At 48.0% G+C, this 27,383-nt stretch overlaps 9 protein-coding genes across 9 annotated transcripts; 4 read left to right on the top strand and 5 right to left on the bottom strand.

Annotated features, from left to right (window-relative positions):
• Window positions 1-2,787: 2,787 nt before the first annotated feature.
• On the bottom strand, window positions 2,788-3,239 carry HETIRDRAFT_324677 (uncharacterized protein; the record flags this gene model as incomplete). The annotated part of the gene is made up of 3 exons (XM_009550744.1): window positions 2,788-2,916; window positions 3,037-3,134; window positions 3,185-3,239. The coding sequence occupies 3 exons, from the start codon at window positions 3,237-3,239 to the stop codon at window positions 2,788-2,790; spliced, it is 282 nt and encodes a 93-aa protein (XP_009549039.1).
• A 3,209-nt stretch (window positions 3,240-6,448) lies between these two features.
• On the top strand, window positions 6,449-7,651 carry GH61F (glycoside hydrolase family 61 protein; the record flags this gene model as incomplete). Its single annotated transcript, XM_009550743.1, has 9 exons — window positions 6,449-6,629; window positions 6,690-6,717; window positions 6,776-6,899; window positions 6,949-7,013; window positions 7,070-7,216; window positions 7,278-7,294; window positions 7,351-7,497; window positions 7,550-7,583; window positions 7,636-7,651. The coding sequence occupies 9 exons, from the start codon at window positions 6,449-6,451 to the stop codon at window positions 7,649-7,651; spliced, it is 759 nt and encodes a 252-aa protein (XP_009549038.1).
• An 847-nt stretch (window positions 7,652-8,498) lies between these two features.
• Window positions 8,499-9,902, bottom strand: HETIRDRAFT_428575 (uncharacterized protein; the record flags this gene model as incomplete). The annotated part of the gene is made up of 7 exons (XM_009550742.1): window positions 8,499-8,595; window positions 8,653-8,785; window positions 8,843-9,054; window positions 9,114-9,427; window positions 9,486-9,619; window positions 9,678-9,742; window positions 9,799-9,902. 7 exons carry the CDS (start codon window positions 9,900-9,902, stop codon window positions 8,499-8,501), a joined length of 1,059 nt encoding a protein of 352 aa, XP_009549037.1.
• Window positions 9,903-10,116: 214 nt separating this feature from the next.
• Window positions 10,117-11,093, top strand: HETIRDRAFT_441019 (uncharacterized protein). The gene is made up of 6 exons (XM_009550741.1): window positions 10,117-10,220; window positions 10,278-10,300; window positions 10,355-10,438; window positions 10,500-10,653; window positions 10,722-10,856; window positions 10,910-11,093. Exons 2-6 carry the CDS (start codon window positions 10,281-10,283, stop codon window positions 10,994-10,996), a joined length of 480 nt encoding a protein of 159 aa, XP_009549036.1. The 5' UTR covers window positions 10,117-10,220; window positions 10,278-10,280; the 3' UTR covers window positions 10,997-11,093.
• A 316-nt stretch (window positions 11,094-11,409) lies between these two features.
• On the bottom strand, window positions 11,410-14,176 carry HETIRDRAFT_324562 (uncharacterized protein; the record flags this gene model as incomplete). The annotated part of the gene is made up of 16 exons (XM_009550740.1): window positions 11,410-11,505; window positions 11,563-11,669; window positions 11,725-11,804; window positions 11,855-11,922; window positions 11,971-12,072; window positions 12,134-12,200; window positions 12,261-12,308; window positions 12,359-12,470; window positions 12,528-12,557; window positions 12,615-12,804; window positions 12,854-12,981; window positions 13,030-13,142; window positions 13,192-13,330; window positions 13,389-13,402; window positions 13,459-13,747; window positions 13,846-14,176. The coding sequence occupies 16 exons, from the start codon at window positions 14,174-14,176 to the stop codon at window positions 11,410-11,412; spliced, it is 1,914 nt and encodes a 637-aa protein (XP_009549035.1).
• A 1,109-nt stretch (window positions 14,177-15,285) lies between these two features.
• HETIRDRAFT_323190 (uncharacterized protein) lies at window positions 15,286-16,710 on the top strand (the record flags this gene model as incomplete). The annotated part of the gene is made up of 1 exon (XM_009550739.1): window positions 15,286-16,710. One exon carries the CDS (start codon window positions 15,286-15,288, stop codon window positions 16,708-16,710), a length of 1,425 nt encoding a protein of 474 aa, XP_009549034.1.
• A 451-nt stretch (window positions 16,711-17,161) lies between these two features.
• On the bottom strand, window positions 17,162-20,433 carry HETIRDRAFT_64075 (glycosyltransferase family 66 protein). The gene is made up of 13 exons (XM_009550507.1): window positions 20,228-20,433; window positions 20,147-20,164; window positions 20,057-20,093; window positions 19,802-20,001; window positions 19,350-19,579; window positions 19,108-19,293; window positions 18,845-19,052; window positions 18,512-18,797; window positions 18,025-18,445; window positions 17,676-17,961; window positions 17,526-17,614; window positions 17,441-17,469; window positions 17,162-17,382 (listed from the first exon to the last, which is right to left on the bottom strand). Exons 1-13 carry the CDS (start codon window positions 20,383-20,385, stop codon window positions 17,257-17,259), a joined length of 2,274 nt encoding a protein of 757 aa, XP_009548802.1. The 5' UTR covers window positions 20,386-20,433; the 3' UTR covers window positions 17,162-17,256.
• A 1,157-nt stretch (window positions 20,434-21,590) lies between these two features.
• HETIRDRAFT_104090 (uncharacterized protein) lies at window positions 21,591-24,073 on the top strand (the record flags this gene model as incomplete). The annotated part of the gene is made up of 11 exons (XM_009550738.1): window positions 21,591-21,735; window positions 21,788-22,264; window positions 22,323-22,431; window positions 22,486-22,529; window positions 22,598-22,616; window positions 22,669-22,853; window positions 22,916-23,091; window positions 23,146-23,512; window positions 23,577-23,715; window positions 23,771-23,963; window positions 24,032-24,073. The coding sequence occupies 11 exons, from the start codon at window positions 21,591-21,593 to the stop codon at window positions 24,071-24,073; spliced, it is 1,896 nt and encodes a 631-aa protein (XP_009549033.1).
• A 1,286-nt stretch (window positions 24,074-25,359) lies between these two features.
• On the bottom strand, window positions 25,360-26,786 carry HETIRDRAFT_410699 (glycosyltransferase family 2 protein). Its single transcript, XM_009550737.1, has 3 exons — window positions 26,655-26,786; window positions 25,889-26,422; window positions 25,360-25,823 (listed from the first exon to the last, which is right to left on the bottom strand). The coding sequence occupies exons 1-3, from the start codon at window positions 26,706-26,708 to the stop codon at window positions 25,470-25,472; spliced, it is 942 nt and encodes a 313-aa protein (XP_009549032.1). The 5' UTR covers window positions 26,709-26,786; the 3' UTR covers window positions 25,360-25,469.
• Window positions 26,787-27,383: the final 597 nt, after the last annotated feature.

Here is a 27,383-nt window from a genome sequence, read left to right as displayed (position 1 = left end):
CCAAGTTCCTAATTCATCAAGTGTGACTTTGCTATCGTGCTCGACGAGGACGATGTTCTGCAATTCAGCAATGACACTAGATCTGTCCCCGGAGAAATTTGTACAGTATAGATATACCTTATGCTACCTCAGTCAAATATTTCCATGCAAATCGGACAAGATTACTCTTCGAATTTGAGGCCACGCGCGGACGCACCGCTCCCGCCACCACAATAGATTCTTGCGTCAAGGTGCTGGTCGCCCCATCCCTGATGTGCGCCGTGGCTGCTTGCGTATGCGGGAGAACATCTAGCCGGGATTCGCACCTCTCGCCTCTTCAAGTATATTTTGTAGATCTTTCAAGCCTTAGAATTGTCGTGTAGCCTTCATTAGGTCATACCTTCTAACCTTAGGAGTCAATCTGTGCCAGTTGTTACGACGGTGTCCTACTACAGGCCCCGGGAAGCTCCACTAGATGTTTCCCCGTCAAAACCTGAAAAATCTGGCCAAAAAAATAACTTTTGCTGATTTTCGCCCCAGAAAAAGTGTAATTCCAACAGGGATGATCACATGTATCATGATTTGACACACAATATCACACTAAATCTCTAGCTCTTGTTTTCCATAGGTTTCTGCTCATTTTTTTCTTATCACAGTGATGAGCATGGGTGTTCTCTAGGCACCAATACCCCACTTTTTACAGCTTTTTGGTATTCTTTGACCATTCAGCATACTTAGGACTAATCTGTTTGGCACTCTCAGCCATTTTTCAGATGCTAACTTTTCATTTAGACCTCCATACAGTCATTCAGAGCTGTTCACAGTCATCCTATCCATCTATCATCACTCTCAGCATTAGGGGCTTTCTGCAGACTGTTGCAGCCAATCACTGATTGGTTTAGTATGCTTCACATAGTTAGCACATTTGGTTGGCTTTGGTGTCCTGAATTAGGGGTGACCTTGGTGTTCTGAATCAGGGGTGACCGAAAACTTTGTTGACTTGGAATAGATCTGTCTTTTGTCCTTATGCCTTCTGTTGACCTATCCTTTGTTATCTTTAGAGCTCCCAAGTTTCTAAATAGTTTATCTATGTGGCATGTGGTTCTTATCTCTAGGTCTATGTAGACTCACCTTAGCAATCTCTCCACTTATTTAGACTTCAGAGTTATTGCTTCTTATCTTATAGTGTTTGCAATATCACTCTTTTATCTTTTTTACCTTTGATTGCTCTTGGCATATATTTCTGATTGCTCTATGCCTCTACTAATCTCCCTATCTTGTACCTGTTTGGACTTACTATAAAAGGGCACCTATGGCCTCACAATACATCAGCTTTAGCTCCTCCCTTGTTCTGATTTCATTTGTGCGCTTGTGTCTATGAAACCTTGAGTCTTTACCTTCCAATCCTTATTCGTATCTTGCCTCTTTGTTTGTGTTGTTGTATTTGATTGCAGCTTTCCATCAGAGTGTTAAGACCGTGTCCTAACACATGCTTCACATGTGAGAGGATGGGCTGGTTAAGTGCTTTGGACAGTATGTGGACCCGGACTGTTATTTTTCACTCCTTACTATTTACATGCTGACACATGAACACTGACTTCTGGTTCCTGCTTCGTGATGTGGATAGACATTGGTTCCTGATTGATCAAAGATGTGGACAGACACTTAGTGATCTAGTTACTATATATAGTTACATGACAGGTTGATGACACGTTCTAGCTTACAGATCTTGATCATTGACTCCGGTACCTGAGAAGTGCATAGACCAGATCCTAATCCTGCCCTAGATACTTCTTTGTATAAATAGCCGAGATGAACTTCTGAGAAGCTCAGCTCATTCACTTGTAAAACACTAGATCTCTGCACTGCACCCAGTATCTGGCTACCTTTCCAGCCCACACTTCATAATCTCTGTTAGATTTGAGAAACTCTTTGCATGGTCTGATGAAGCATTGGACTCGTCTCCCTTTCCATCCCTCTCTCTACTCATCCACTCCTACCAAGGCCTCGCTGCCTTTTACATTCTCAGTTGGACACCTCCTCATGTCATCTGTTGGATAGAAGAAGAGCATCCAGTTCCTTTTCTTCACAGAGAGGATCTTGAGACACATCTCCTCTACCTCTTTGAGGACAAAGCGGACAGCGACCCTGTATTTCTCGAAAGAGCTCAAAGATGCTCTATCATCTATATCTGCTGGAGTCTACAACTTCTTGAGCCAGAAGAGGTTTAGCCTAGGGACTCCTTTGTGCATTAGTGCACGTGATAGGTCTCTGACCTAATACAGAGCCCTTGTTGTCTTGCTCTCTTCCTCTCATCTAGTTTATTATCCTCTGCTAGTATTTAGTGTGGCCTTGCACCTATTCCCTCCCTTTTGCATTCTGATCAAATTCTAATCAAATCCCGACTAACCAACCAACCAACCAACCAACTAGCTAACCAACCAGCTAACCAATCAACTGACTAACTAACCAACTGACCAACTAATTGACTGACCAACTGACTGACTGACTGACTAACTGACCAAATATTTCAATTTTGGACTACACTCTGAACACTTCCAGTATGCTCCTTTGTTGTTTATTGCATAAGTAACAGTTTTTTGCATACTAGAACCAGCTCCTGCCTATCTGTGCTTGTAGGGGTGTTTCTTGGATGTGTTTTGCACTCAAAGGCATCACTAGCATATCAGCAGGCTGTTGAGATATGGGCTAGAAGTATTACTCAGTGTCTGTGTAGATCACTATATATTTAATCGGTAAGTACCTAGAAGTATTACTATGTGATAGAAGTGTAAGTAAAAGTGACATCTATGTCTTAAGAAGAAGCAGGCTTACCTCAGCATCTGTGTAGATCACTGAGGGAAGCCCGACACTAAAGGCATCAGTAACTACAAGCACAGTGGCTGAGAACTGTATAGTACTTTGGCAATCTCCAAGCTCGTCAAGTAAGTAAGCAATAAGTAAATCATAAGAAAGAGATGACAAAGGCGATTTGCCTCAGTCCAACACAGGCACTTGTAGTAGTTTAGATATATGAGAATTAATGAAATACATTACATTTGTGAAAAAAATCAAATCCTGACATCTTGACCAACTGCCTTCAAAGATTGAGCTACAGTAAGAACTGCTTTTACCTTTAGCTTCATAAATGCCTTCTAGCATGAAGTGGCTATTAATATGAGCCACATGGAATCCTAATGCTTACTTGTTAAGGCTTTGGAGCCAAGATAATAGAAAAGGTGGCTTGCCTTTGCATACATGTGTAGTTCAATCTTGTAACCCCTGTACAAAAATTCAAGGACAAGATCAAGTTCATTGAAGTATATGTTCCGAATCTGATACAAATGCCTGTCTGGTACAAGCATCAGGGAAAAGCTCCATATTAAATTAACCATAGTTAAGCATAAATATAGCTATATTTTTACCAATTACCATTAAGGATTTCTAGCTTGCCCTCCCTCTAATCCTGAAATTATAAAATCTAATTAGAGCTAATTAAAGCTAATTTATTATATGGATTTTCAGAAAAATATCAACCAACCTAGTTTTATGGTTTCTCTATTACTACTACACCTCCAATCATAGAGTATGTATAGAGCTTACTAATCAAACTAAAGTCATACCTTATTATAAACTTGCCTATTACTAGAATTGAACCAACAACCTCATGCTTGCACACCCCGGACTAGTGCTCTAAATTACTAAGCCACAGGGTCTAAATTATTTACCTGGTAACCTAAATATATTAATATGAATAAAGTAATCTTAATATTTCTGATTTTCTTATATATTTATCTTTTATCTATTCTATATATAAAGAGGTTAATAAATGCCCTAAAAATCAGGGCTTATATTTGAATTTGGATACTAGACAATGATATAATAAACTAATAAAAAATAAAAAATACAGTAAAAATAAGATTGTAGCACTTACACAATTTGGATTTGAAATATGTAAAATTGTAATTAGATTGTAGATTCTAATAGGACTATAGTAGTATAGACAATATTACCTTTACTTTTAGATTTAATTATAGAGTTGATTATGGACAATATATTCTGATTAGCTCAGATTAGTATTTTGAATAATTAGATTTGATGAAAAGAGGAGGTTTTTCCAGATGCATGCAATAGAAGCACACATGATAGGAGCACATATAATAGGAGCATATACAATGGAAGCATATATAATAAGGGCATATACAATAAAAGCACATACAACCAGAGCACATCCAATAGGAGCATACTACACATAATAGAAGCACACCCAGTCAAAGCACATCCAATAGGAGCACATATAATAAGAGTATATACAATGGGAGTATACACAATGGAAGCACACATAATATGAGTATACCATATATAATGAAAGTATATAATAGGAGCACACCTAACTAGAGCATATCTAACAGGAACACATATGATAAGAGTATATATAATGAAAGCACACATGATAGGAGCACATTTAACCAGAGCACACCTAACAAGAGTACATCATATATAACAAGAGTACATCCAACCAGAGTATACCCAACAAAAGCATATATAATAGTAGCATGTCTAACAGGAGCACACACAATTAAAGCACATACAGTGGGAGCACATATGATAAAAGCACACACAATGGGAATATATACAATAGAAGCATATAAAATAGGAACATATACAATAGATAATCAAGTGACAAGTATATAGCCAATGATAAATTATACAAAGACTACACATAGACCATACTTAGACTGCAGGTAGCCTATAATCAATGCATAGTCTGCAACTGACATAGAATATTTCAATCCTCATAGCCATTTAAAACCAAACTACAAAACTCAGATTCAACCCTAACCCCAAGCAATACTATTAAGCACTGCGTAAAAGTCGCGAAGCAATGGGTCGGAACTCGTGAGTATCTGAGGTCCCGCTCGGCTGATTCCGAATCCTGTGGCAACCTCGTGCGCGAAAATTTGCGATTCCGCATAATTTCGGAAGTCGCTGTAAAATACACAGAAGTGTCACGCTTTGAGGATTTTACTCTTGTAAGGGGTCCTCGAGGTCCCGAGACCCCAGCGAGCAGCCTATATAGTAACGCGCGACGCGTCAAAAAAAAGGTCTTTTCAACCACGACTTCGTCTCCGTCCTGAGATTCTTGCGAGTCTCAGGCTGGAGGATGCATCTTCTTTGACAGATTGCTCTACCTTTGAAGGCCGATGATTTGTCGTGGGCGAAGAACTGGTCCTTGTTTGAGGTGGAGGGCGTTCTTCCACCGTCTTTTGCCATAGTTTGGATCTACAGACACAGTTGCGCGAACACCGTGGAGTTGTGATGAGAGTTGGAATTTTTTGCTTGTGAGAGGTTCTGGTGAGTGTTGCGGTTGATGAGATGGGTGGATCTATTGTATGCTGTTGTCTGATGTGTAGTGCTTGCCCAGTCTATCTGGTTTTATCAAAAGCAGTGGGCTCAAAGAGCTGTCTCTAGAATTATGCTCTGTGGCTTGTTGGCGAGAAAGATCTTGATGGACAAACACAGAGTGCGAGCTCTCAGGAGCTCTCAAGCAATTGCTGTATGTATAAAATCTAGAAGTTGAGGTTTTACATCTTCATGCGACGCGACGTTGCTTGTCCTGATCTGTACACATGTGCTTGCGAGCATTCAAATATTCATGCTTCGAGCTTCGAGCCTCTTTTCTTCCCTTCTTTCGTTACCTGCGCTCGGTCAAGAAAAAAACATCACTTTTCACTCTTGCACCGTTCCGTTTCGGATAATCAAGAGATAGCCGGTCCAAGAGAAGATCAGGTCCATAACCTCGGAGTTTTTCGACAGGCAATTCCGACGGCCTGCTTTTTGAAGAACGTTGAAGGCGTTCAAGTTATCTGTGCGTGTTCTCGGGTACAGCTGACGGGCGTGAGCTGATTGGGCGAGGTAATTGTATGAATCACTAGACCAGCTGCTCACGAAAGCTTCCCCTCCCCCATGACATCTCTTTCTGTCGATATATCCAACGATGTTCCGAACACCCGACGCTTTATGAGCTCGTCAGTCGGTCAGTTTTCATATACTTGATCTTCTGCGCTTAACTTCACGCAATGAAGTCAAGTCAGGTCGATGTGCCATCCATTAGCAGCTTCTACTATGGTCAAGGCTCTTGCTAGATGCTGCTGGAATGCCATGGATGTCAATTGCGTTGTATGGGCGAGCAAGCTCTACACTGCAGCCTTGTGTCATTTTGCTTCTCGAGTCTGTAATTGCCTTCGAGTTGTCGGTCGAATCTCGCATCCAATTATATGCAATGGCGTCCACATCTGTCGGCGGCCAAGCATTCGAACTTCTACCTGCCCCCTTTCGACGGTTGTCATGTTTCCTGGCGGGCCGCACAGGCCGCCAAAAGACCGCAGGCGTACAGAACAGCGTATAAAGGGACTGCATACCTTAAGAATTGCTTCGCAAGTATCTCTTGATATCTGAAATCTGCATCATGTTCGCTCTCGCACTCGCTTTCGCTGCCATCGTCACATCTCCGCTTCCTTCTGTGCGAGCGCACGGCTACGTTCAGGATGTTGTCGTTGGCTCTACGCATTATACTGGCTACCTGCCGTACACCGATCCATACTATAACCCAGTCCCTCAACGTATCATCCGCAAGATCCCAGGGAACGGTAGACCATCTTTCTGTTATCCGATGCAACATGATTTTGACTATTGCTTGTGGTCTTTAGGCCCCGTTCAGGATGTGACTCTGATTGAGTATGTTTTCCTTTTTTGTCATAAGAGGAATGCACCTGACAGCATGGGGTGGATCTAGTTTGCAATGCAACGGAGACTCGGCGGATGGAATAGTCGGTAGTGCCCCTGCGCCGATCTATGGAACCGTTGCTGCTGGACAGCAGGTCAATCTCAACTGGACGACATGGCCTGACTCTCACGTTGTAGGTCTGTTTCACTGTCCATTTTCTTCATATTGAGAGTCTGCCCCAGGGTCCTATGATCACGTACATGGCCAAGGCCCCTTCAGACATCACTCAGTGGTTGCCTGGTACATCGTACGCCTTGAGTCTGCTCAGAACGGCAGTTTTATCCCGTCACTGAAATACTGTAGGGCTGTATGGTTCAAGGTTGCGGAGGCTGGGAAGACGTCTGATGGAAAGTGGGCATCGACCGACATATTGTCGGCGGACCAGAGCATCTATACGTTCACCGTTCCTGCCAACCTCCAGGCTGGTCAGTACATCGTGAGACACGAAATGTGAGTCTCGCAGGCCCTTCCTGTTAGTAGTATGATCAGCTCATTTTACAAACCATGCTAGCATCGCGTTGCATTCCGGTGAGTGGCTTTTCCTAGAAGCATTGACCACATGATCTCTCACAGTTATTGGAAAGCGTACACATATCCTGGCGCTCAATTCTACCCGTCTTGCATTCAACTTCAAGTCACTGGCTCCGGCACAAAGCTTCCAACGTCATTTGTTTCCTTCCCCGGCGCGTACACCCCTACCACTCCGGGTATTGTGTACGACGTTTACACCAGTGCGCACAAACGACTCATGCCACTCCGAAGCCTGCTCTGATGTACTGATAGACACTTCCGCGTACCCGATTCCGGGACCCGCTGTGTGAGTTATCTGCGAAAGCTTCATTTTCTGATCGCAACTGATTATTGGACAGATGGACTGGCAACTGAGTTTCTTAAATGGTTGAGAAAGAGGGCGAGTGAATAGTATTATGGTCTAGGGTATATATCTTGACAAGGGTGAACGCACGCTACGCTGCAACCTGCGTTCAATCTGTTGCATTCTCTTCCCCGCTCAAAATATCTCTCTAGCTTCCTGTGCGCACTGATACGAACGCGACTGTTTGTCTTTGGCGTCCGCAAGTCAACGAAGCGGTTGTGTGACCGCGAGCGTCAGAACACGAGCCCAGACCGGCAATCTACATCGTATTCGGGTCTATCAGTTCACAAGCACATCTTCCTACCAACCTTGATTATGTTCTCATCGATTGTCTCCAATAAAGGGCTCTCAAACTAGAGTCGTGGATGATGCCTGACAGACGACGCAGGCCCGAAATGTTGAGCAAGAGCAGTCATTCGTCGCCATCCAAGCCGTCTACCTCGGCTCCCTCTTAACATAGTAAAATGAAGTCTAAACATTGGGTGAGACTTTTGCTTATATACTAAACGGCTGCGTGACATCTCTGTGCGCTATGCGCCTCTTGGACGTCATCCTTGGTGAAAATGGAACTTCGTGTGATAGGCATGCTCCTGCCATGTTCCAGTAAATCTTGTGGAACAGTGTTGTAAATATGATTTGGTTTATCACTGTGCTGTCCGAGAATGCACGAGCCCCTGGCATCTTCTGCTACTGCTTGTAGCTAGAATTTGTTCCACGGGATGTCGAGTTTGTGAACGAGAAAAAAAAAGCGCCGCTCGTCCTATTTCTTCGACAGGCTCCTACAAATAAATATGCTTCTGGACAAAGAGGATAGATGGTACGAGAGAAGTGCACACACGGAACGAAATATACCGTTCATTATGTGTCTTTCTGCGTCAGTTCCACTGCGTTCTTGAATGCGCCCAGCAGAGCAGTTAGTTGCATTTTTTCGCTCGCGCCTCCGGCTAGGCGATGTCTATCCGATACACGTGAGCTGAGGAGGATGGATTTTCTCCGAAATATTTGCACTTACTCTGTCGTGGCAAGGTGATCCAATAGATAAACTCGCGCCGCGGGGGGCAACTCAATGGTCTCAATGTATTCATACGCTCCTACCAAAAGATCTTGAAGTGCAAGACCACGTTCGGTTTTCAGAGCACTGATCACTATGGTGATAGTAGGTACTTGACCGGGTTGAGCGTTTGAGGAGCAGGGTAACGTACTTTGGTATGAGGTTGTGAACTCGTCCGCCATCATGGAATGGACGACGGTTTCGATGTCTGAGGGATGTGGATTACCGGTGCAGGTATATACCTCCATTTCGCTTGTGAGATCATATGCTGCGTGACATGCCTGAAGAACGTTCAGCGCTCTTCGCATGTCCCCTTTTGACAGCTTCAGGAGTGCTTTCTTTCCGTCTTCAGTCAGGTTCACCCTACAGTTTAGACGAATCAAGGTCTGCGAGCTGGCATATCAGGAACGAGACAGACGTACTGTTCTGACTGAACGACGTGGTCGACACGCTTCTCAACTTCGGGTATTGGTAAAGGCGAGAACCGAAATCGTGTACACCGACTCTGGATAGCGGGGATGATCTTGTTGACGTAGTTACAAATAATGCAAAATCGGACGTTTTTCGTGTACTGCTCAATTACCCTGCGCAATGCAGCTTGGGCAGCGGTCGTCATCATGTCGGCTTCATCGAGAATGATGAGTTTGTAGCCTTTCGCAAATAGAGTGCGTGTCTCGGCGAATTGCTTGATCTGCTCGCGCACAACGTCGATTCCACGATCATCTGATGCATTTAGCTAGATAATAGTGCATGGGATGGTGATTATCATGTAGAAAGATATGAAGATGACGCACCTCCAGTATTTGTTTTCGGAACCCTGGGCCATATATTCGGCGTGCCACAGCTAAGATCGTCGACGTCTTTCCAGTACCGGGAGGTCCATAGAACAAGAGATGCGGCAGTCGGTTCTTCTCAATAAATTTCTCAACTTCAGACGAGACCAATTGTGAGGATGACGGCAGATCAGGTCATTGAACATGGCTTACTAGTGCTCGTGATATCCTTATGTGAAACAACGTCGTCCAATGTCACCGGACGATATTTCTCAACCCTGCGTTGTCTTCAAGTGAGTAAGTATCTATGAGCTGTGAATCAATTGTTGCCCACCATGGCAAATTCTCATCTTCCTGCCGGTCGACAGCCTTTCCTTTCCCTTTGGCCAGAGACGATAGAGCCAGCTGAGCAGGCTGCGTTTCTTGATCAATATCCATGATTCGATTCTCCAAGAACGTGAATCGGTCGACAATGATAGTGAGTCGACTGATGGGATGAAAGGACGTATGAGTCGGAGTGAGTGCTCGACGCGTCGAAGGCTGACGCGACGCGTGTCTCACGTAATTACTCTCGGAGTCACAATCTACTTATTTTCCCACGCACGGACCATCGACAGAAAGTTTGGCTTACTAATCCAAGTGGCTATATATTGCTCGACTGCACGTCTTCCGTCCTCGCTCAGTCATCACCGAAGCGGCTCTTGCCTTTTGTCAAAGACTCCACCGTTGAATTCGTTGGATAGACAGAGGCGTCCGGTGCGTATTTGAGGTCCCGCGTAATCACCTGGTTCTTACTCGCCTTGCATCACGCAGAACATGCAGATTTTCGTCAAAACGTGAGGACTTCGGTGGAACCATCTTTTTATACAATATTGACAACCGCATTTCAGCCTCACGGGTAAGACCATCACTCTTGAGGTCGAGTCTTCGGACACCATCGACAATGTCAAGGCTAAGATCCAGGACAAAGAGGGGTCCGTTTAACATATTTTCCGCCGAGGCTTCTCCCCTGATTCACCATATCTTTGTATCCAGCATCCCACCCGACCAGCAGCGCCTGATTTTTGCCGGAAAGCAGCTCGAAGACGGTCGCACCCTCAGCGATTATAATATCCAAAAAGAGTCTACCCTCCACCTTGTCCTTCGTCTGCGCGGTGGTGCTAAGAAGCGCAAGAAGAAGACTTACAACGTGCGTATACCTGTTATCTCATCCTTTATTTATGCTCAGCCTTGAGGACCCTTACTTTGTGTAACCAGACCCCGAAGAAGATCAAGCATAAGCGCAAGAAGGTCAAGATGGCCATCTTGAAGTACTATAAGGTTGAATCCGACGGCAAGATCAAGCGTCTCCGTCGCGAATGTCCTTCGGCTGAGTGTGGTGCTGGCGTCTTCGTATGTATTTTCTACCGATCTCGAACTTTATCTTACTCATTCTATGTCTATAGATGGCCTTCCACCATGACCGTCAGTACTGCGGCAAGTGCGGCCTGACCTACACCTTCCAGCCCGGCGCTAAGCCTCCCGTCGTTTGAGATGTAGCCATTAGACTATCCCATGTGCGTTTGTGTCGCTGCCGCGTCAATGAACGAGTGTTTGCCTGCTATACTATACGCTGCTTGAATCATGGTCATGATTTCGAGGAGATCCAGCAACGCTCAACTCTGGTTGCTCTTGTGTCTCAGACAAGTACAGATAAGAGTATGTGAATCGTGAGGATGAGTACAATAGTGTGCGGGTGAAGTGCAATGATGTTTGATAGAAGTGCCTATAAATCTGACATATCGGTGGCAATTGGTGCTTCGTGAGTCTGGTTGGCAGTGCTTCCAAAGAAATGTTTAACATAATCTCTAATCATAGGGAAGGCACGAATCATGATCTTCACGGACTTCACTTCATTGGCTACAAGATAGTCAGGATTCAGATAGCAGTTAGAGCACAACCATCGCTACTTACCTATTTGGACAACTTTTCCGTGCCGCTGAAGAATTTTCTTGCTTGCGCGGAATATTTGATGGTCTTCCGGGACGATTACGAGAGAGTGCTAGACATTGTTCATATGAAGTAACGAGCAAGAGTGAAGGTGTGGACTGTCACATACCTTTCCGTACCAAGAAGTCACCTCGGTGTCTTTTCTAGGAATCAACGGGATTTTGGCGTATCCTACAATCTGGATGACCAACTGTACATATCTTTGGACGGCCGTTGCTGTCCACAAAAACGTATTAGAATGATGAATGAGAGGCGTAGCAGGCAGATATACTTCGATGATCAAGAAGTTCGGACACGGCGATGACACCAGGCCCATGACCTAGCAGTATTATCCTCTTGGCATTCGACAACCTGTTAAGATGAGGCTAAGTAGCTAAAATAGATTATCATACATCACGTACATGACATAGTTGTCCCATAGATAAACCATGACTTCTCTGGCATACTCCTCAGATGATTTTGGGGCATACTGGTGACATCGTTAGTGAAGAAGATATGATTTTAGACATGGTGCTACCGGATGCTGCCGAAGTAAGGGAGGTTTTGGGAAGAGATTGACGTCCAAGAGGGCGTAGCCTTCCTGTCGTACCCATTCAACAATCTGCTTTGAAACATCGATCTAGAGGCGGAAGGACACGGATTGAACTATAGTTGACTGATGAAGCCGAGTCATCACCAACCAGATATCCATGCTCCATACGAAGATCACATGTAGCACTGTTCGCCAACTCCACTCGAAGGTTGCCGCTAGAAGACAATATTGTTTGAGCGATCATTTGCGCGATATGAGGGAGCTATATGACGTACAATTCGTGGGCAAAGATCACAAGGACATCATTGTCCATCAAGTCTGCACTTGAGGCTTCTCAACACGATGTTCGCGAAAGCTATCAAGATTTACTTACGAACACATTACTTGGGACGAGAACCGTTCTTGATGTTCGTCGTCCATCAAAGGAACCTCAAGCATATCGAACTGTCGGTACATGTACTCTTGACGATGGGCTTTCAACAGTTCTTTGGAAAAAATAATTAACTTACATGATTTCGCGAAAACGAAGAGAAACCACTTACCCGGAATGGAAAATGTGATCTCCTCGATATCTATGAATGCCCATGTTTAAGTGCAATATATATATTTAGAAAAAGAGAGCACGCTACCTTCGCGCGGCTCGCAAGCTTTTGGGTCGATATTTTTCCAGTACTTGCTTTGCTCCATGGCCACCTGCCAAACTGTCTCCGTGGCGTTTTCTGACGCTACTAGTGGCGGCATCTCGGGGGGCGACTCCCCAAGAATTGTCCGACCCACCGCCAGCGCAGAAGCTGATATTGACTCTAGATTATAGCCTCCCTTGGACAGGTCGGTATATGTTGATATACCGATATAAAATTCATCTCACCTCAAGCGCGACTACCAAACGACCACCTGCCAGTCCAGACAACATGTGGGTCATGTGCGCATATCCTGCGGGCGTAACATGACACTGGCCAAGTTCATCCCCGTCGGCAGCATCGAAACCAGCAGAAACTGCCCGTGCTTCAGTCGAAAAGCTGAGATGAGCTCAATAAGACGTACTGATTACAAGCTCTGGAGCAAATTCCAAAGCGATGGGCATCACGATCTTTTGAAAGGCGTGTATATAGTCTGCGTCCCGCATCCCTTTCTCCGGCCAAGGAATGTTGACGGAGCTGGTAAAGATTAGACCAACTGTGATTGATAGATACTGCTGTGTCTTACTAGCCAAGCCCTGCCCCTTCACCGCAGGATACAAGGCTGCCGAATGACCCGCAAGGATAGAATTGGCCGCCATCGTACCGATGAAGCGAGATGTAAAGCACCGACGGGTCATCATTGAATGCCCGCTGTGTCCCGTTGCCTGAGAAAACATAATACACTTAGAAAGACACGGTTAATCCTCCTGAATCAAAACAGACCGTGGTGGACGTCCCTATGGCACACAAATCAGCAAGCAAACTCAGCGTCAAAATATTGAGTGTACTTCACCAGTCAAGGATCAATATCCTCTTGATGGGAGTCATCTGTTGCACAACTTTAGCCGCAACAGCGACATTATTAAAGAAGCAGAAGCCCATGGCTTTATCTGGTTCAGCGTGATGACCAGGCGGGCGCACAATGGCGAAAGATTTCTTGAGCTCATTTCGCGCAACTGCAAGAGCTGCTTCAATAACGCCACCACAGCTTAGTCGGGCACTGTTCGGAGTTTCTACATGGACATAAAGCGAGAGATCATTGTAATATTGTTCGGAATTAACGATATCTTGAGGAGTGAGTGCTAGGTCGAAGATGCCACCCGATTGTCAGTATATTTCGAATCACTAAGAAAAATCACGGTAGAGGCTAAGAGGTTGCCTCAAGCATTGATGCACTCACATTGAAGCTTAAGCACGGAATTCCAATGCAGCTCGCTGTGGACGAGAAGTACTTCCTCGCGTTTCACGCGTCGTATCGGAATCTTCTTCATCCTCACGATGCACCCGTTCTCCATAAGGATCTCGTGAATCTTGGCTATACGCTCTGGTCGTTCCGGATGATCGGCTTCAGGGTCACTACTTTCAAAGCTATGTAATAGCATCTCTGGCGCGTAGACAAAGCCGACGGCGAGGTCACTGGCGGGAACAGGAACAGATGAAGCTCTCCCTTCTTCCGAGGCCCCTCGAGAGACAGCCGCGTTATCTGTTACTGGTCGGACGTCTACATCCATGGAGCTGTGAGACGGTCCTTCGTTTCGGGTCGGGTCCATTGACGGCTAGCTCTAAGTAACTGGACGAACTGTGAAGGAAATGAAGTTGAGTTTCCGTCAAATGTATGCATTTGGTTCAATAGGCTGATTACGTAGTTTGTTTTGCACTATCATGTGCTCATTTGGTCTTTTTATGGTTAAAGACTGTGATATAACTCATTTTTGGGCATGTTGTTTTTCCAAATGTCCGCGGATAAATTTGCTTAATGGCGATTGTCCAATACTCACTCAGTAGGTACTCTGTCCAAACGACATCAGGTTGGATATCTCATAAGATATCGATGGTCATCGAGTATCATCAGTAAGAGCCTTCATCTGCATGTGTTTCTTGCACTTCTTGTTTCTCGCTAAGCTATATCTTCTTTGAGTCGACTACCACCCCAGCATTTGTCCGAGGAATCGCGGGGGAGTAGGAATCGAATCCTACGGCGTTGGACTACCCAAGCCCTTCCCAAGTCCCGAAGATCCGTATTCGCTCTGCACCCAATCGATCCCCAGCCGCGTGAAAGGGAACCCCTCGGCGTTGAACGTTGAATCTCCATAGTTCGAAGAGTGAGGTGCTCCAGAATGTCGCATTCTTTTTCTTGCCCCGTAGAATTATCTTCACAATACATTTGCGATCGACCGGCAAAGCTCTTCACCCTCGATCTTACTTGGTTACCAAATTGGGTCATAGCCACCCTCCTCATTTTTAAGTCGTTACCTCACTCCACCTTCGTTTGAACAACGTTCCCTCGCGGCGACCCCCATCTTTTTAACACTCACGACGTCTGGCTGTGTCCTGACTCTCATCCTCTGCTGTTGAGCCGGTCTTAATTTTATCCACGAGGCCATCCGACTCTATCTGAGACTCAAAGGCAGCGATTGGGCCACTCACCTCAGCCTTCGAGGTACGTGATTGACGTCACAAATAATCATCTCCACGGTTCTTCATGCACTGTATTCGCATTACAGATTATTTCGCACATCCCTCCATTTTGAACAAGTGCTAACCTTTGTTTGTGTTGCTCAATGTAAGCCAGGACCAATAATAAAGCTTACTGACTCAACTTACTGTTTAATAGTTCGTAATGTCAACAGAACCGAGCAGCATGCGGCTCCCTGCAGAACTTTGGCTTCGTATATTCCAACTGGCTACAGTTGTGCCAGGAATTCTCGAAATCGAGGCATTGGATCCGTTCGACTCACCGACTGCCTTGCTCCCTCATTCGGAGTACGAATGGCTTTCGTCTACAGCGAAATCGGCACTTGTAACAAAGCGGGCTCTTGTGCAAGTTTGCAAAGATTTCTATTGGCTTGCAACCCCTCTCCTATACGAAGCCGTGTTCATCGGCCCACCGAAATCGACCTCAGTTCGCTCCCTTCGAGACGCGATCCAAAAGTCGAAACAGGTCGCGGAAACCAACACTTCTGGTGGACGCGCTCTTGGATCGTGGACCCGTCGTTTGGTCATGACACGCACCAACTACTATGATCCATCTTTTGACGAAGTCGGTTTTCAGTGCTTGGCAGACATAATGAGTTGTATGCCAAACTTGGAAATACTTTCCGTCCACACTAACGCTCTCGATCTCTACATTCCGAGCTTCGTCGTGGACAGCCTAATTGCGACGTCGAAATGCTCGTTACGGAAATTGTATTTTCAACGAGATTCCGGCCTCCATCTCCGCGCGAGCGATTGTATAAATCTCCTCGAGAGCTGTCGCGAACTCCGAGCCGTCTCACTCGGAGACTTCGGTGGATGCAAGGGCTTGTGCCCAATTGATCTGCTGAGAGTCTCAGAGCCTTCCTTTCTGAGCATCTGCTCTACACCAGCAGGCTGCGCCTCGAAGCACTTAGAACATACCCCTGCCCGTCCTTCTCTTCGCCACGCTCTCTTCTCCAGACACGGCCATAACACAGAGAACTCTGTCGCCGCCATGTGCCATTTTCTCACCATCCAGGGCCAATATCTCGAATCAATCCAGCTGGACGCAAGGTTTACTCCTTACGACTGGACACAGATCGCGCTCAACCTATTCGCGGACTACTGCATTTCACTGACCCACCTCACACTTATATTGGGCAGCACGAGCTGGCGCTCTCTGAATCCCAACGGTCTCACCCTTCCTCCCATCACTCATCTAGGACTCTACTTTGATCGACACCAGGTCAGCAACCCTGGGGACTTTCATCAGCTCTTCCGTTGCCTCTCCAATACGCATGCACCTTCCCTCAAGGTCGTACGCATCTTGGAACCACGACGCGCGCGCCACTTGAGGCGGTACGTATCCGAAGGACGTGATGTGGGATTTTCGTTCCTGTCCTCCTGTAAATTCCGCCTTGAAGATTTCGACGGGCAATCGATATTCCCAATGCCGACTGCTAGACAGAGCCGTCTTCCTCGCCGTGCGTATCTCACCTTCTCCAAACAAAGAGGCCTGTTGAGCAATGTTTTCCATAGTCCACCATCCGACAACGACCTAACAATGTTACTCGCCGGTTCAGGCGTATGATTCACTATATTTCCCTCTAATTACTGTATACATAGAAGCCATCGTTCCATCGCAACCATCCGTCGACGCATCCTCATCAGCTCTCACAAGCAATTTCTCCCCATTCCACATGCATTTCCACCACAAGATGTTGTTCCATAGTTCCTAATATATTTTTACTACACTCATGACGCCCTCACAATCTTGACCTCAGCCTGACGCGAGGAATTGTGTCAGGTGCGTTACCCGAAGTAAAACCACGCACGTCGCTGTTTGTTCAGGTAGAGCGCAGTGTGTGATTGATACTGATTGTTACGTTGCGGCGCACTGCACATATGATAACAAAGTTGACGTTCGTCAAAGGAAGTTAGAATGTGCAGACACTGATCGCCGCTCGCTCATCCGCTGCGCTTGAGTTGGGCGCAGCGATCTTACAAAGCCAGAGCTGATGCAGCCCGTTCGAGAGCAATGTATGTTGCGAAGTCCACAGCAAAGAGCATATAATAAAAAGTTCGAAAGTCACTATGCAACAGCGCACACTGTATTCCACACACACACATGCATCATCTACGCCGCCGCCTTTCGCCTCACCGGGGGCTTTGTCCGCTTCCTCTTTTTGCCCTGCGCGAACGCGTTGGCGCTTTTGAGGTCGCGGCCGAGCGGGTCCTCTTTCTTCACTTGGTAGATCCGGACCTGCGCGCAAAGCACTCGATCAGAATTGCAACCTCGATTGCGTGAGGGAAATACGCACAATCCAGTTTTCTGTGGTGAAGGCTTCCTCTGCGACCAAAGTAAGACATGAGTGTTGTAGGAGAAAAAAGACGGAGGACACGCACCGAGATAGTCCAGAGTCGGCCCGACCTTGGGCATGTTCTGCCCACGGACGCGATCTACAGCTTGCTGGCCACCAAACAGCTCCGTGAACCTAATCAGCCAAGCACGCTCAACTCCAGATCCAGCGCACACGTTGAAAAACAGAGCCGCACCGGTAGTACGACATCTTGTACATCAGGCTGTTCTTCATCGCGGGCGAAGCTTGGTCGTCGACGCGATAGTCACCCGTCGGCGTGAAGTACTTGGGCTCCTGGATCTCGTCCGGCCACACGCCCTGCGCGATGCGAACCATCCACAGGAATTTGTTGATATCGTCGCCGGAGTATCCAATGAGCCCGCCGAAGATGACAAGGATGTAGTCGACGTCATGTTTCCGCAAAATCGGGTATGCAACTTCCTCGGGGCTCGACATCGCCTTGCCGACTGTGGCGATGTGGGCTGCGCGGCGCAGGACGCGAGATAAGTATCACTGCCGCCCCAGGGGAATAGAAGGAGACGTACTGTTGTTCCATGTATTGTTGTCCACCAATGTCGGCCTGTCGGCCATACCCGCGATCTGGTACCCGTAGTCCCACCAGCTCATGACGACAGCTGTCTCAGGGGTATTCTGGCGGAGCCAATAATAAGCCTCCCGGAAGTCATCAATGATGTTGAGCCCGTCGGCAGTGTGAGATGAAAGCACGACAGAGGGAGAAGAGTACGCGTTGGAAGTAACCCATGTGCAGTGCACGACAAAGAACAACAACATGCAGACTGCATTGAAGATGACAGCTATCCGCGTATCGACGCCGAAGATACCCTTTTCCTTCGGTGCTGCGCCCTTCTTGTGTGAGCTTTTGCCCGAGGACTGGCCCATGATACCGGAGATCAAGTCACCAACCGAGGTGCCTGTAGAGGAAGGTGCGGCCTTGTCCTTCTTTGCCTTCTTCGCGCCATCAGCGCTAGAGACCACAGAAGAGGATTCGGCCTCTTCCTTCTCTTCGGGGACCTCCGGCTCCGTGGGATCGATGTATGTGTCGAGAAGCGACGAGAACGCGACGGCGGCGGCCACACAAACGATAGGCGTGAGAGTCAGCATCAATCGGACCATGACACCTGCGAAGTAACTAGCGACAAATGCGTAGATGATAACGAAGACGTGCTCGTCGCGAAGCTGGCGGAAGCAGAGCACGACGCCCGCGGGGAAGAGGAAGATGAGCATATGCAAGTCCATGAAGAATGAGGGCCAAGCTGTCGGTTGATGCTCTGAAACGGAGGCGATGATGGGGATGTACCTGAAACATCATTAGGATAGCACAAAAAATAAGCTTTGTTGACCGACTTTTTGGCGTAGCCTGTGTCCCAAAGAGAATAAAAGCGACCGGTCCATGGTGCAATCCAGCCCTTGTATGTCAATCCTACGATGCCAAACGTGCCGATGAGGCCGGCTGCAATGACGGAGACGAAGAGCAGGTCCTGGAATTGCTTGGACGACACATGCGAGCGGACGAGTTGTACAAACGCGACGATCTGCAGAAGACCGAATACGCCTAGAATACAATATTATGACTTGAGGTTCAGTGAGCACGAAGGAGCAGAACGTACCAAGGGCTCCCATGTGTTCACTGGTGCGCACAGGTTGGAAACCTACGAACGGAACCTGCATGCTCGCCAGCGTTCCAATCGCATACCAAGACGAGTATGCTACGTAAAGGCGGCTAGTGTACCGACCCATAAGAATGAGCGACAGCGCATGCAGAGGGATCATATTTGTAATAAACGCATAACCACCTTGAAAAATTAAGCCGATTAAGATCACTTGCGGACATGCGGTGATAAAGACTTACCCCAAGCGGCTACCATGTAGAAGTAGAACAAGGCAGCAAGGGTACCAAAGAGGGCACTGCCCTGCTTGAGTGCTTTGATCCAAAGAAAGAAAGTGAACATAAGGAGAAAGATGGCGATGGCCTCATTGTCGTAAGAACCAGCGACGGAACGAGAGATGTATCCTGGGACGATGCCGATGAAAGCGGCGGCGAGGAGTCCCGCGCTGGCATCTTTCAATTCCTTGGTGAACCTTAGATGAAAGTATAGATAAGCATCCGGATTTGACATTGTTATTTCGATTCTCAGAGGCAATACTCTCTGATGTCAGAGCTTCTGAGAGCTAGACTCAAAATCCCGGTGGGGTTTACTCAGCCCAGACATCAGGAAGTACTGCATCACTAACCGGATGACTGACCGAATGATGCGACGATGCGAAATTCGTAGGCACGAGAGCGTAAACTGAAAGACTCACATGTAGGTAGCCCATGCCGTAAGGGAACTGAAGCCGGGCGCAAGCAGAACGCAGACATTACGGATATCAACAGGCAGGTTGAGAGCGTGGAGAACGTTGTAAATGACGCCGCTCGTGGCCATGAGACCTGGGTAGATGGTACCGCCCACTACACGACCGAGTGGATACCATGCTGTGGGATCGAACCAGTTCCAAAATTCCTATCAAGCGAGTTAGCCTTTTGACAGTGAACACAGAGACAATGGCGGCGCATACGTAGAATCCCTTCGCGGCCAACACTTTAGTTGCTCGACTAGGGCATCGGTATCGGTCAAGCCGTCACATTCACATTCGTCTGACACTCACTAGTTAAACCATGGGTCGCTACACAAGTCTGCACGTCAGACATTTGGGTCCGTGAGTATGGGCGGAAGCACTGCGGCTCACAATTCGTGTATGATACTTTCGAAGTTGATTACAGCAAACAGACGAGAGGCGATAGCTGCACCTGAGATGAGGGCGAGTGCGATGATGCGTAGAAGAGATGCAGTGTTTGTGACGGTGGCGGGGGAGAGATTTGTAGGGAGTGGGTAGGCCGCAGGCATGGCCTCTACTGTATTGGGGAAGACTTTTGTCTATTCCCAGGATTGAATGGAGAGAACGGAGGAGGCAGGCCAAGCAACTTGTCGCGTCCTCTGCGCTGCTGCGCCTGTCGACGTGTCCGTACATCATTTCACGTGATCCTTTGGTCTATTTTTGGACCTCCATCTTCGTACCCAAACTGAACGTCCACCGGACCTCTGGCATTCATATGATCATCCTCTACCATATACTCAACTCTCCAGGACAACCGTGGAGCAAAGGAGACATATGGAGCAATTCTTATCATTTCCTGATGCAACTGGATCGGCCATGTGTAACGGCGGACCCATCACTTATGTTTTTTTTTGCAGGCTCGCATCCCAATGAGCCAGGTGGTCAGGTCGTTGGCTATGTCTGCCGCGCTCAATCTACTATGTCGATCATATTTCCTCACATCTCAGGGGCGTCATTGCAAGACGTTTCCTTGTCTTTCTGCAATAGAGCTGCCGATCGGGAGTGCTCCTAACCGAACAAGCTCGTTTGGCGCTACCCGATCTAACGCCTCGCGACGTGCTGACTACCATGGGAGACGGTTTGAAAGATAGCTGACGAACGTTGTTCTAAAATATTCTCCGCCCAGAGCATGCTGCGGTGGACGAGTGTCCTGTTGACGTCTCAACGCAGAAGTTAAGTGTATAGTTTTCATACATGAAAAGCTCGTGTAGTCCAGGGCGATAGCAGTGCGTATGGTCATCACTTTGACGAGGGGAATCACATTCCAACTTCGTCTGTCGAACGCTTAGCTTACGCTAGGGCCGTCCGCTGCTTCTGACGGCTAGAATCCAAAGAGACTCGTAACTTGAAGATGACACACACCCGGTAAGCCTTTTTGACAGTCGGATTCCCTATCATGCAAGTACTCACTTAAACTTTTACTAAGAGATCTCTCAAAACGTATATACCGAATGTAGATGATATGGTCTCATTCACTACCGTATAGGCAAGCGATTTCCAGAATCAAAGATGCAAGTCAGATAAGTTAGAGATGACTGGACCCTTGCAGGTCCGACCTCTCGACCATTTGTTTGATCTCATTCCAAGATTTCATCACGCAATCAGCCTCCCGTGTAACCAGGGAGAGTAATCCACCCCTGTTCAATATGGCCTTGCTATGCGCGGAATATATAAAGCACGCTGATGATTTGCTTGCACCTCCCAACAAGTCAACATGACTCAAGCCCTCATCCAAAAAGCTTCGTCAGTTGACTGCACTCTCGTAGCCAAAGAATGGCTTGATCGTTTGCATAAGGCATCTGTGGCAAGAAATCCTGCCGCGTTCGCAGAGCTTTTCATATCAGCTGGATGGCTACGCGGTATGGTCATTTTCATCTTCTATCGATGACAAGTATAGCTCATTGTCTACAGATCTCCTTTGCTTTGGCTGGGATTTCCGCACCATCCAGGGCCGCGATAACATCGCCTTGTATCTGTCCGAGACTGTTCCCAACGGCAACACGAAGGCAAATCGCTTTGCCAAGAGCTCAATTAGCAAGCTCACTGTCGAGATCTCTTCGTCTTTGGGCCCTCCCTCGCTATTCCCACTCCCTGGAGCGCCTGATTCTATGTCTGGAGTGCAGGCAGTATTCACATTCGAGCTTGACAACCCAGCGCGTACCGGTCGGGGGTTTGTGCGCCTCGTCCAAGCGCCTGGTGACAGCGATAACTCGGGCGGTGCTCTGCACTGGAAAGCACTTACCGCATTCTTCAATATCGAGGATCTGAAAGACCACCCGGAGCCGAAGGAGCGCTCTAACGGCGTCTTTGATGGTCACATGGTTGCATGGCCTGATGTGAGGGCACAGATGGCGAAAAGCGTAGAAGAGGACCCGACAGTATTGATAAGTAAGGAGTGCAATTCATTTGTTACTCGGATGTTCCCCTGATGGTTTGCTGGTTTAAGTTGGTGCCGGACAAGGTGGTCTCATGTGCGCAGCACGCATGGGACGCATGGGCATCCGTGCACTTCTTGTTGAGAAATTGCCAAGGGTTGGCGATGTCTGGCGGAATCGGTGTGTCATACCCTCGATTCAATTCCCTTTCATGGTTTCTAATGCATGATACAGCTACCCTAACCTTTCGCTTCACACGCCCGCACATTTTTGCACGAGTGTGTTGCATCTAATTTCTACCAGTTTACTGACATGTTAAAATATGTCTCGTGGGTTCCGCTCATAGTTCTCTATCATCCATGGCCGTATGTATGCATTGTGTATACTGGCGGCCATAATGCTAACACAATCGTGCAGGAAAACATACCCTAAGTATATGGCTAAGGACATGGTCGCAAACTTTCTAGAGTCCTATGCTTATGAGAACAATCTCGTCATCTGGCTTTCGTCGACTGTCTTGAACGACCCTCAGCCTGTATATAACGAAGAGACCGGACGGTGGAGTGTACACGTCGAGAGAACAATCAAGACGGAATCATTCGGTGAGCAGCCTTGACCAGGACATGGACAGTATTTGAACGACTCGGGTGCTGTGCCTCATCAGAAGTCAAGTCGATCGTGACTCTTCATCCCAAGCATGTTGTTCTAGCCACTGGCAGTGGACGCGCTCACATTCCCAAGTGGCCCGGCATGGCGAGCTTCAAGGGCACCATCTATCACAGCGATAACCACAAATCCCCAGAGAAATGGGCAGGCAAGAAGGCGGTCATTGTCGGAGCAGTAAGCATCGGTTTTAGACCTCACCTTTGGACCTATGCTGATACTGTTTGTAAGTGCAATGCCGCAGGCGACGTAGCCCAGTCTTTCGTCGCGCCTGCCCATCTGGCCGCCTCGGTGACTGTGGTCCAGCGCTCCGCTACTTGCGTCGTCGCCGCGTCCAGTCTAGATGCCGTCTTTTACAGCGAATTCTATCCAGAATCGCGTCCCATCGAGGATGCCGACTTGCTCGACGGCAGTATGCCTCTCAGGTTCCTGCTCAACATGTTCAGAGACGGTCTGACCGCAAGGCTGAAGGAGATGGACAAGGCACTCCTCACTGGCCTGCAGGAGCATGGGTTCAGACTCAATTACGAGCTCGAACCTGGGGCTGGAGAGGTGGGACTGCCTGGATTCCTTCATGAGCGCAGGGGCAGTGGATCCAGTAAGCACCGCGATTTCCATGCATTTGATAGGTAACTCGAAATATGTAATCCGTGCAACGACAGTGCTCGACGTCGGCTTTGGACAATCTGTTATTGAAGGCAAAGTCAACATCAAGAGCGGTATAGAGGTCGACCACTTCGAGAGTGACGCGATCGTCTTCCAGGATGGAACACGCCTTGAAGCTGATGTGGTGGTCCTTGCGTATGTTGTCGTTCACCCGCTATATTGAGCGAAAAATCATGAATTTTTCGGATAGCACCGGCAACAAACCCATTATCGACAATGCGACAGATTTGTTCGGGAAGGATATCACGAAAAAGATCGGCGACCAAATCTGGGGCCTCGACAAGGAGGGCGAGTTCATGAACACCTACAGACCGACTGGTCAGCGTGGCCTTTGGTTCGTCGCGGGTCCATTCGCTCAGGGAAGGTTCTTCAGTAAGCATCTGGTAAGCCTTTTCCTTTTTCGAGGCCTGGAAGAATCAAAAGATGGCTGATCCAACAGCGGTGTCTCCAGGCAATCCAGATCCTCGCTGAAGAACATGGCCTCAAGAATTAAGATGATTTCACTATGAGAACACTGTATGTATTCGAAAGTCTGCGCATCTGATGTTCGATCAACTGATTATGTCGTAGATGATACGGCACATCATGATCTATTTAGATACTGTGGAGCGAATTGTATAGATGTAATAACACCTTCTGTCCCAGTCATCATAATACTAGATGAAGGCATGGATCAGGCCACTCATCGGTCACCAGCACACCTGCGGTCAGTTCAGAACGAGGTGAGGGCCCAAAAACCTGTGTTGGTATCTAACCCCGTGCGACGTGATCGCACATTTCAAAGGGACGCGGAGATATAGAGGATTTCATGCCTGTCTCCATCGAGCACAGGCTGTGTCGATTGCTCAAAGTCGCCTTTGCGAATTCCAGCCAACAGACGCTCGCTTTGCACCAGCTAACGAATGGGAGGGTACTGGTCCCCTATGATGCTGCCTGATACTTCTCATGCAGCATTTGAGATGCGCCCAAGATCTCTGCGTCAAATCTATCTTATCCACAGAACTCAAAAGACAACCGAATGCAGCTGTCTCTAGAACAAGTAAGCCAAGTCCTCCACCAGACGATAGCAACAGAAGAATCCCCCGGTTCATGTCGTTCGGGAGCTGTACCAATGACGCTCAGGTGATGCGCTACAGATTACATTCATCCTTCACAGCTTCAGACTTCATGTGCGGCGTTCGTTCCTGTTCATAACCTTTCCCAAAGTGTACTCCATTGTACGTCCATAATTTCCGACTTCCTACTATGCTGACCAGTGCGAGGCCAGTCTCGTGTCTTCCTTCTCGACGAGGAGGGAAATCCTTCTCCCCAGTTCCTCTTCATCAATCGCATCATGACCGTGTCACAGCGCCCACAAGTACACTGTACGAGTATGAGGAAGCCGCCTGTCCAAATTTTGAAGTTCGTGTATCTGCTTGTATCCTCGCCTCCTGGTCCGTGTACATCGCTGGCGGCAGTTGAGGGACGTGCAAGCCTGTTCCAGATGTCATGCTCCTCTATGGAACTAAATTTCGCCCTCGCGTCGGGAGAACGCCGTTGAAGTCTAGATGACCCGGAACGGTAGCGGACTCGATTACTCGCTCCTATGGCAAGGCACCTCAGTCTCCTTCTGGACCTACAATTGTCGTTGATAATATGAAACATGGCTGGTGGTTGCTTGCGAAATCATCTGTGCGAAAGAGCGATGATAAACTTGGTCTTCTTGTCGCTCAAGCGCTCATCCCAGGATCCTCTGACCAGACTTGAAACCCGGACTTGCGAGACGAACACGATCTACTGTAGATATCCTCAGATCAGTGTATGTATTCCGGAAATATTATGAGTCCGTCCGTAAATAAATAATAATAGCGAGGAAGATCACACCGCGTTCGCGAACCAAGCATAACTCGCTACTCTGCCTTCGCCTTGAGCCCGATCTTCCACCTGCCCAAGAGCATGTTGGCCCGCAACACCAGCAGGTCTCGGAGCATCTGCAATGAGTCTTTCATCACGTTCAGCTTGCTCCCCGGGACCTCGTGCCACTCGATCGGCACCTCCTCGACAGGTATCCCGAGCTGCTTCGCGAGCAGGAGCAGCTCGACGTCGAAGATCCACGTCGTGAGGTGCTGATTTGGGAAAATTTGCTGTGCGGCGGCGCGCGTGAAGAGCTTGAACCCGCACTGGGTATCGCGGATGTGCCCGACCCCAACGATGCGCAGGACGGTGTGGAGGCCATACATGAGGAAATTGCGGATGAAGGAGCGCTGCGACGCGAAAAGTAAATAAATAAATAAACACTAGACCGCAGACAAGTCAGGGCGGTACGCACTTTGACCACAGCCGCGGTCTTGACCAGATGCGCCCTGCTCCCTATCGCAACGCCCTTCCTCCCGATCCCGTCCAGAGCATTCCACAACAATGCCAGGTCCTCAAACCGCGATGCCCCGTCCGCGTCCACCATCAGCAGCTTCTCCCCCCTGCCATGCAGCATCCCATGCCTCACCGCACCGCCCTTGCCCAGGTTCTTCTCCAGCTGTACGACGCGAATGTCCGCCCGCGGATACCCCTTCGCCATCGCGAGCGCTTTGTCCGCGGTCCCATCCGACGACCCGTCGTCAACGATGAGGATTTCGTACGTGCGGCCCTTCTGTGCGGCGAGGTACGTGACGGCGGTGTCGAGCATAGAAGGGAGCCGCGCGGTCTCGTTGTACGCGGGGATGACGACAGTGATGTCTATCGACGCGATGTCGTGCAACGAGGGCAGGGGCTTGGCCGACTTGGGCGACGAGCGCGAGCGGTAGTTTTTCTCGGACGCATGCTCGACTATTGGTGGTGGTGTCCACGCATGCAGTGCGACGTAGGCCTGCAGAACGCAAGTATGAGCGCGTGTGGGTCAGCACTGGCGAAAAGCTGGAATATCATATGGTGATTGGATGGGGAATCAGAAACATGCGTGCATAACCGCGACCTATGTCTCTCGTCGTCGTCTCGGCGCACATCCGAAGACGGCCCAAAACTCTTAGAACAAGGATGATCTAGGAATCATCTTTTCCCCCAGCCCTTCTCAAGGGGTGTGAGCAAGGATGGTCACTCACGAGAAGGATAGCTGTGACGAGGAGGCCTCCACAGAGGAGGAGGTTTTGGTCCATCGAAGGATAAGTTACTGCAGCATGTATGGGTGCAAAGAAGATTGACCAGAAGCGCAAGACGGGGGCAATCGAATGGCAACACTCGCCACGTCACAATAGCAACACTCGCTCCACCGCACCAAGGCTTTCGGGCTTGGGCAACAAAAATCCCTATCGTGATAGGTATCTGACTGGCCAACGTGGGGATCGAACCCAAGACCTTCGCGTTATTAGCACGACGCTCTAACCAACTGAGCTAGTCGGCCATGCATGGATTAATACAACAGCAATCTGATCCAATTTGGGTAGGATCCATCCTCCATCGTCAATTGTTCAAAGTTAGGGAACATAACCTTTCTGCTCCTTTCTGCGATGTACATCTCTTCCTGTCTACCGGGCTCGTTGTGTCCAATTCAGACCTCATGCTCAAATTCTGACAGAGATAATGTATTTCTTGACCTTGACTCTTGCAACCACATATTCTTCAGCAGTCCACAGACCTATCGGATACTCCTAAATGGACACCGCACAATATGGATCATGTATGATCGATATGATCCTCACTTATCAAATTTTGTCAGGAGTGTCCGTCCGATGAGTATGTATATGGGTCGGTAGGATATGATATGACGGAACAACACCTGATTCATTGAAAGGCATACAACGATGTGCAACCTGGACTCAACAATGATACGG

The sequence above is a fragment of the Heterobasidion irregulare genome (assembly GCF_000320585.1).
Source record: "Heterobasidion irregulare TC 32-1 unplaced genomic scaffold scaffold_08, whole genome shotgun sequence".
In the NCBI taxonomy this organism is placed as follows: domain Eukaryota; kingdom Fungi; phylum Basidiomycota; class Agaricomycetes; order Russulales; family Bondarzewiaceae; genus Heterobasidion; species Heterobasidion irregulare.
The sequence above is the reverse complement of the archived record's forward strand: the minus strand, read 5'-3'. Positions and strand labels throughout refer to the sequence as shown.

Coding starts and splice junctions, on each gene's coding strand:
- HETIRDRAFT_441019 (XM_009550741.1), top strand. CDS start 10,281: ATGCAGATTTTCGTCAAAAC. Junction 10,301..10,354: donor ATGCAGATTTTCGTCAAAAC/GTGAGGACTTCG, acceptor ACCGCATTTCAG/CCTCACGGGTAAGACCATCA. Junction 10,857..10,909: donor AGTGTGGTGCTGGCGTCTTC/GTATGTATTTTC, acceptor CTATGTCTATAG/ATGGCCTTCCACCATGACCG.
- HETIRDRAFT_64075 (XM_009550507.1), bottom strand. CDS start 20,385: ATGCCTGCGGCCTACCCACTCCCTACAAATCTCTCCCCCGCCACCGTC. Junction 19,580..19,801: donor ACGGCATGGGCTACCTACAT/GTGAGTCTTTCA, acceptor CTTTCATCTAAG/GTTCACCAAGGAATTGAAAG. Junction 18,446..18,511: donor TCGATCCCACGGAGCCGGAG/GTCCCCGAAGAG, acceptor GGCGCGAAGAAG/GCAAAGAAGGACAAGGCCGC.
- HETIRDRAFT_410699 (XM_009550737.1), bottom strand. CDS start 26,708: ATGGACCAAAACCTCCTCCTCTGTGGAGGCCTCCTCGTCACAGCTATC. Junction 26,423..26,654: donor TCGTCACAGCTATCCTTCTC/GTGAGTGACCAT, acceptor TGCGTTCTGCAG/GCCTACGTCGCACTGCATGC. Junction 25,824..25,888: donor AGACCGCGGCTGTGGTCAAA/GTGCGTACCGCC, acceptor TTCGCGTCGCAG/CGCTCCTTCATCCGCAATTT.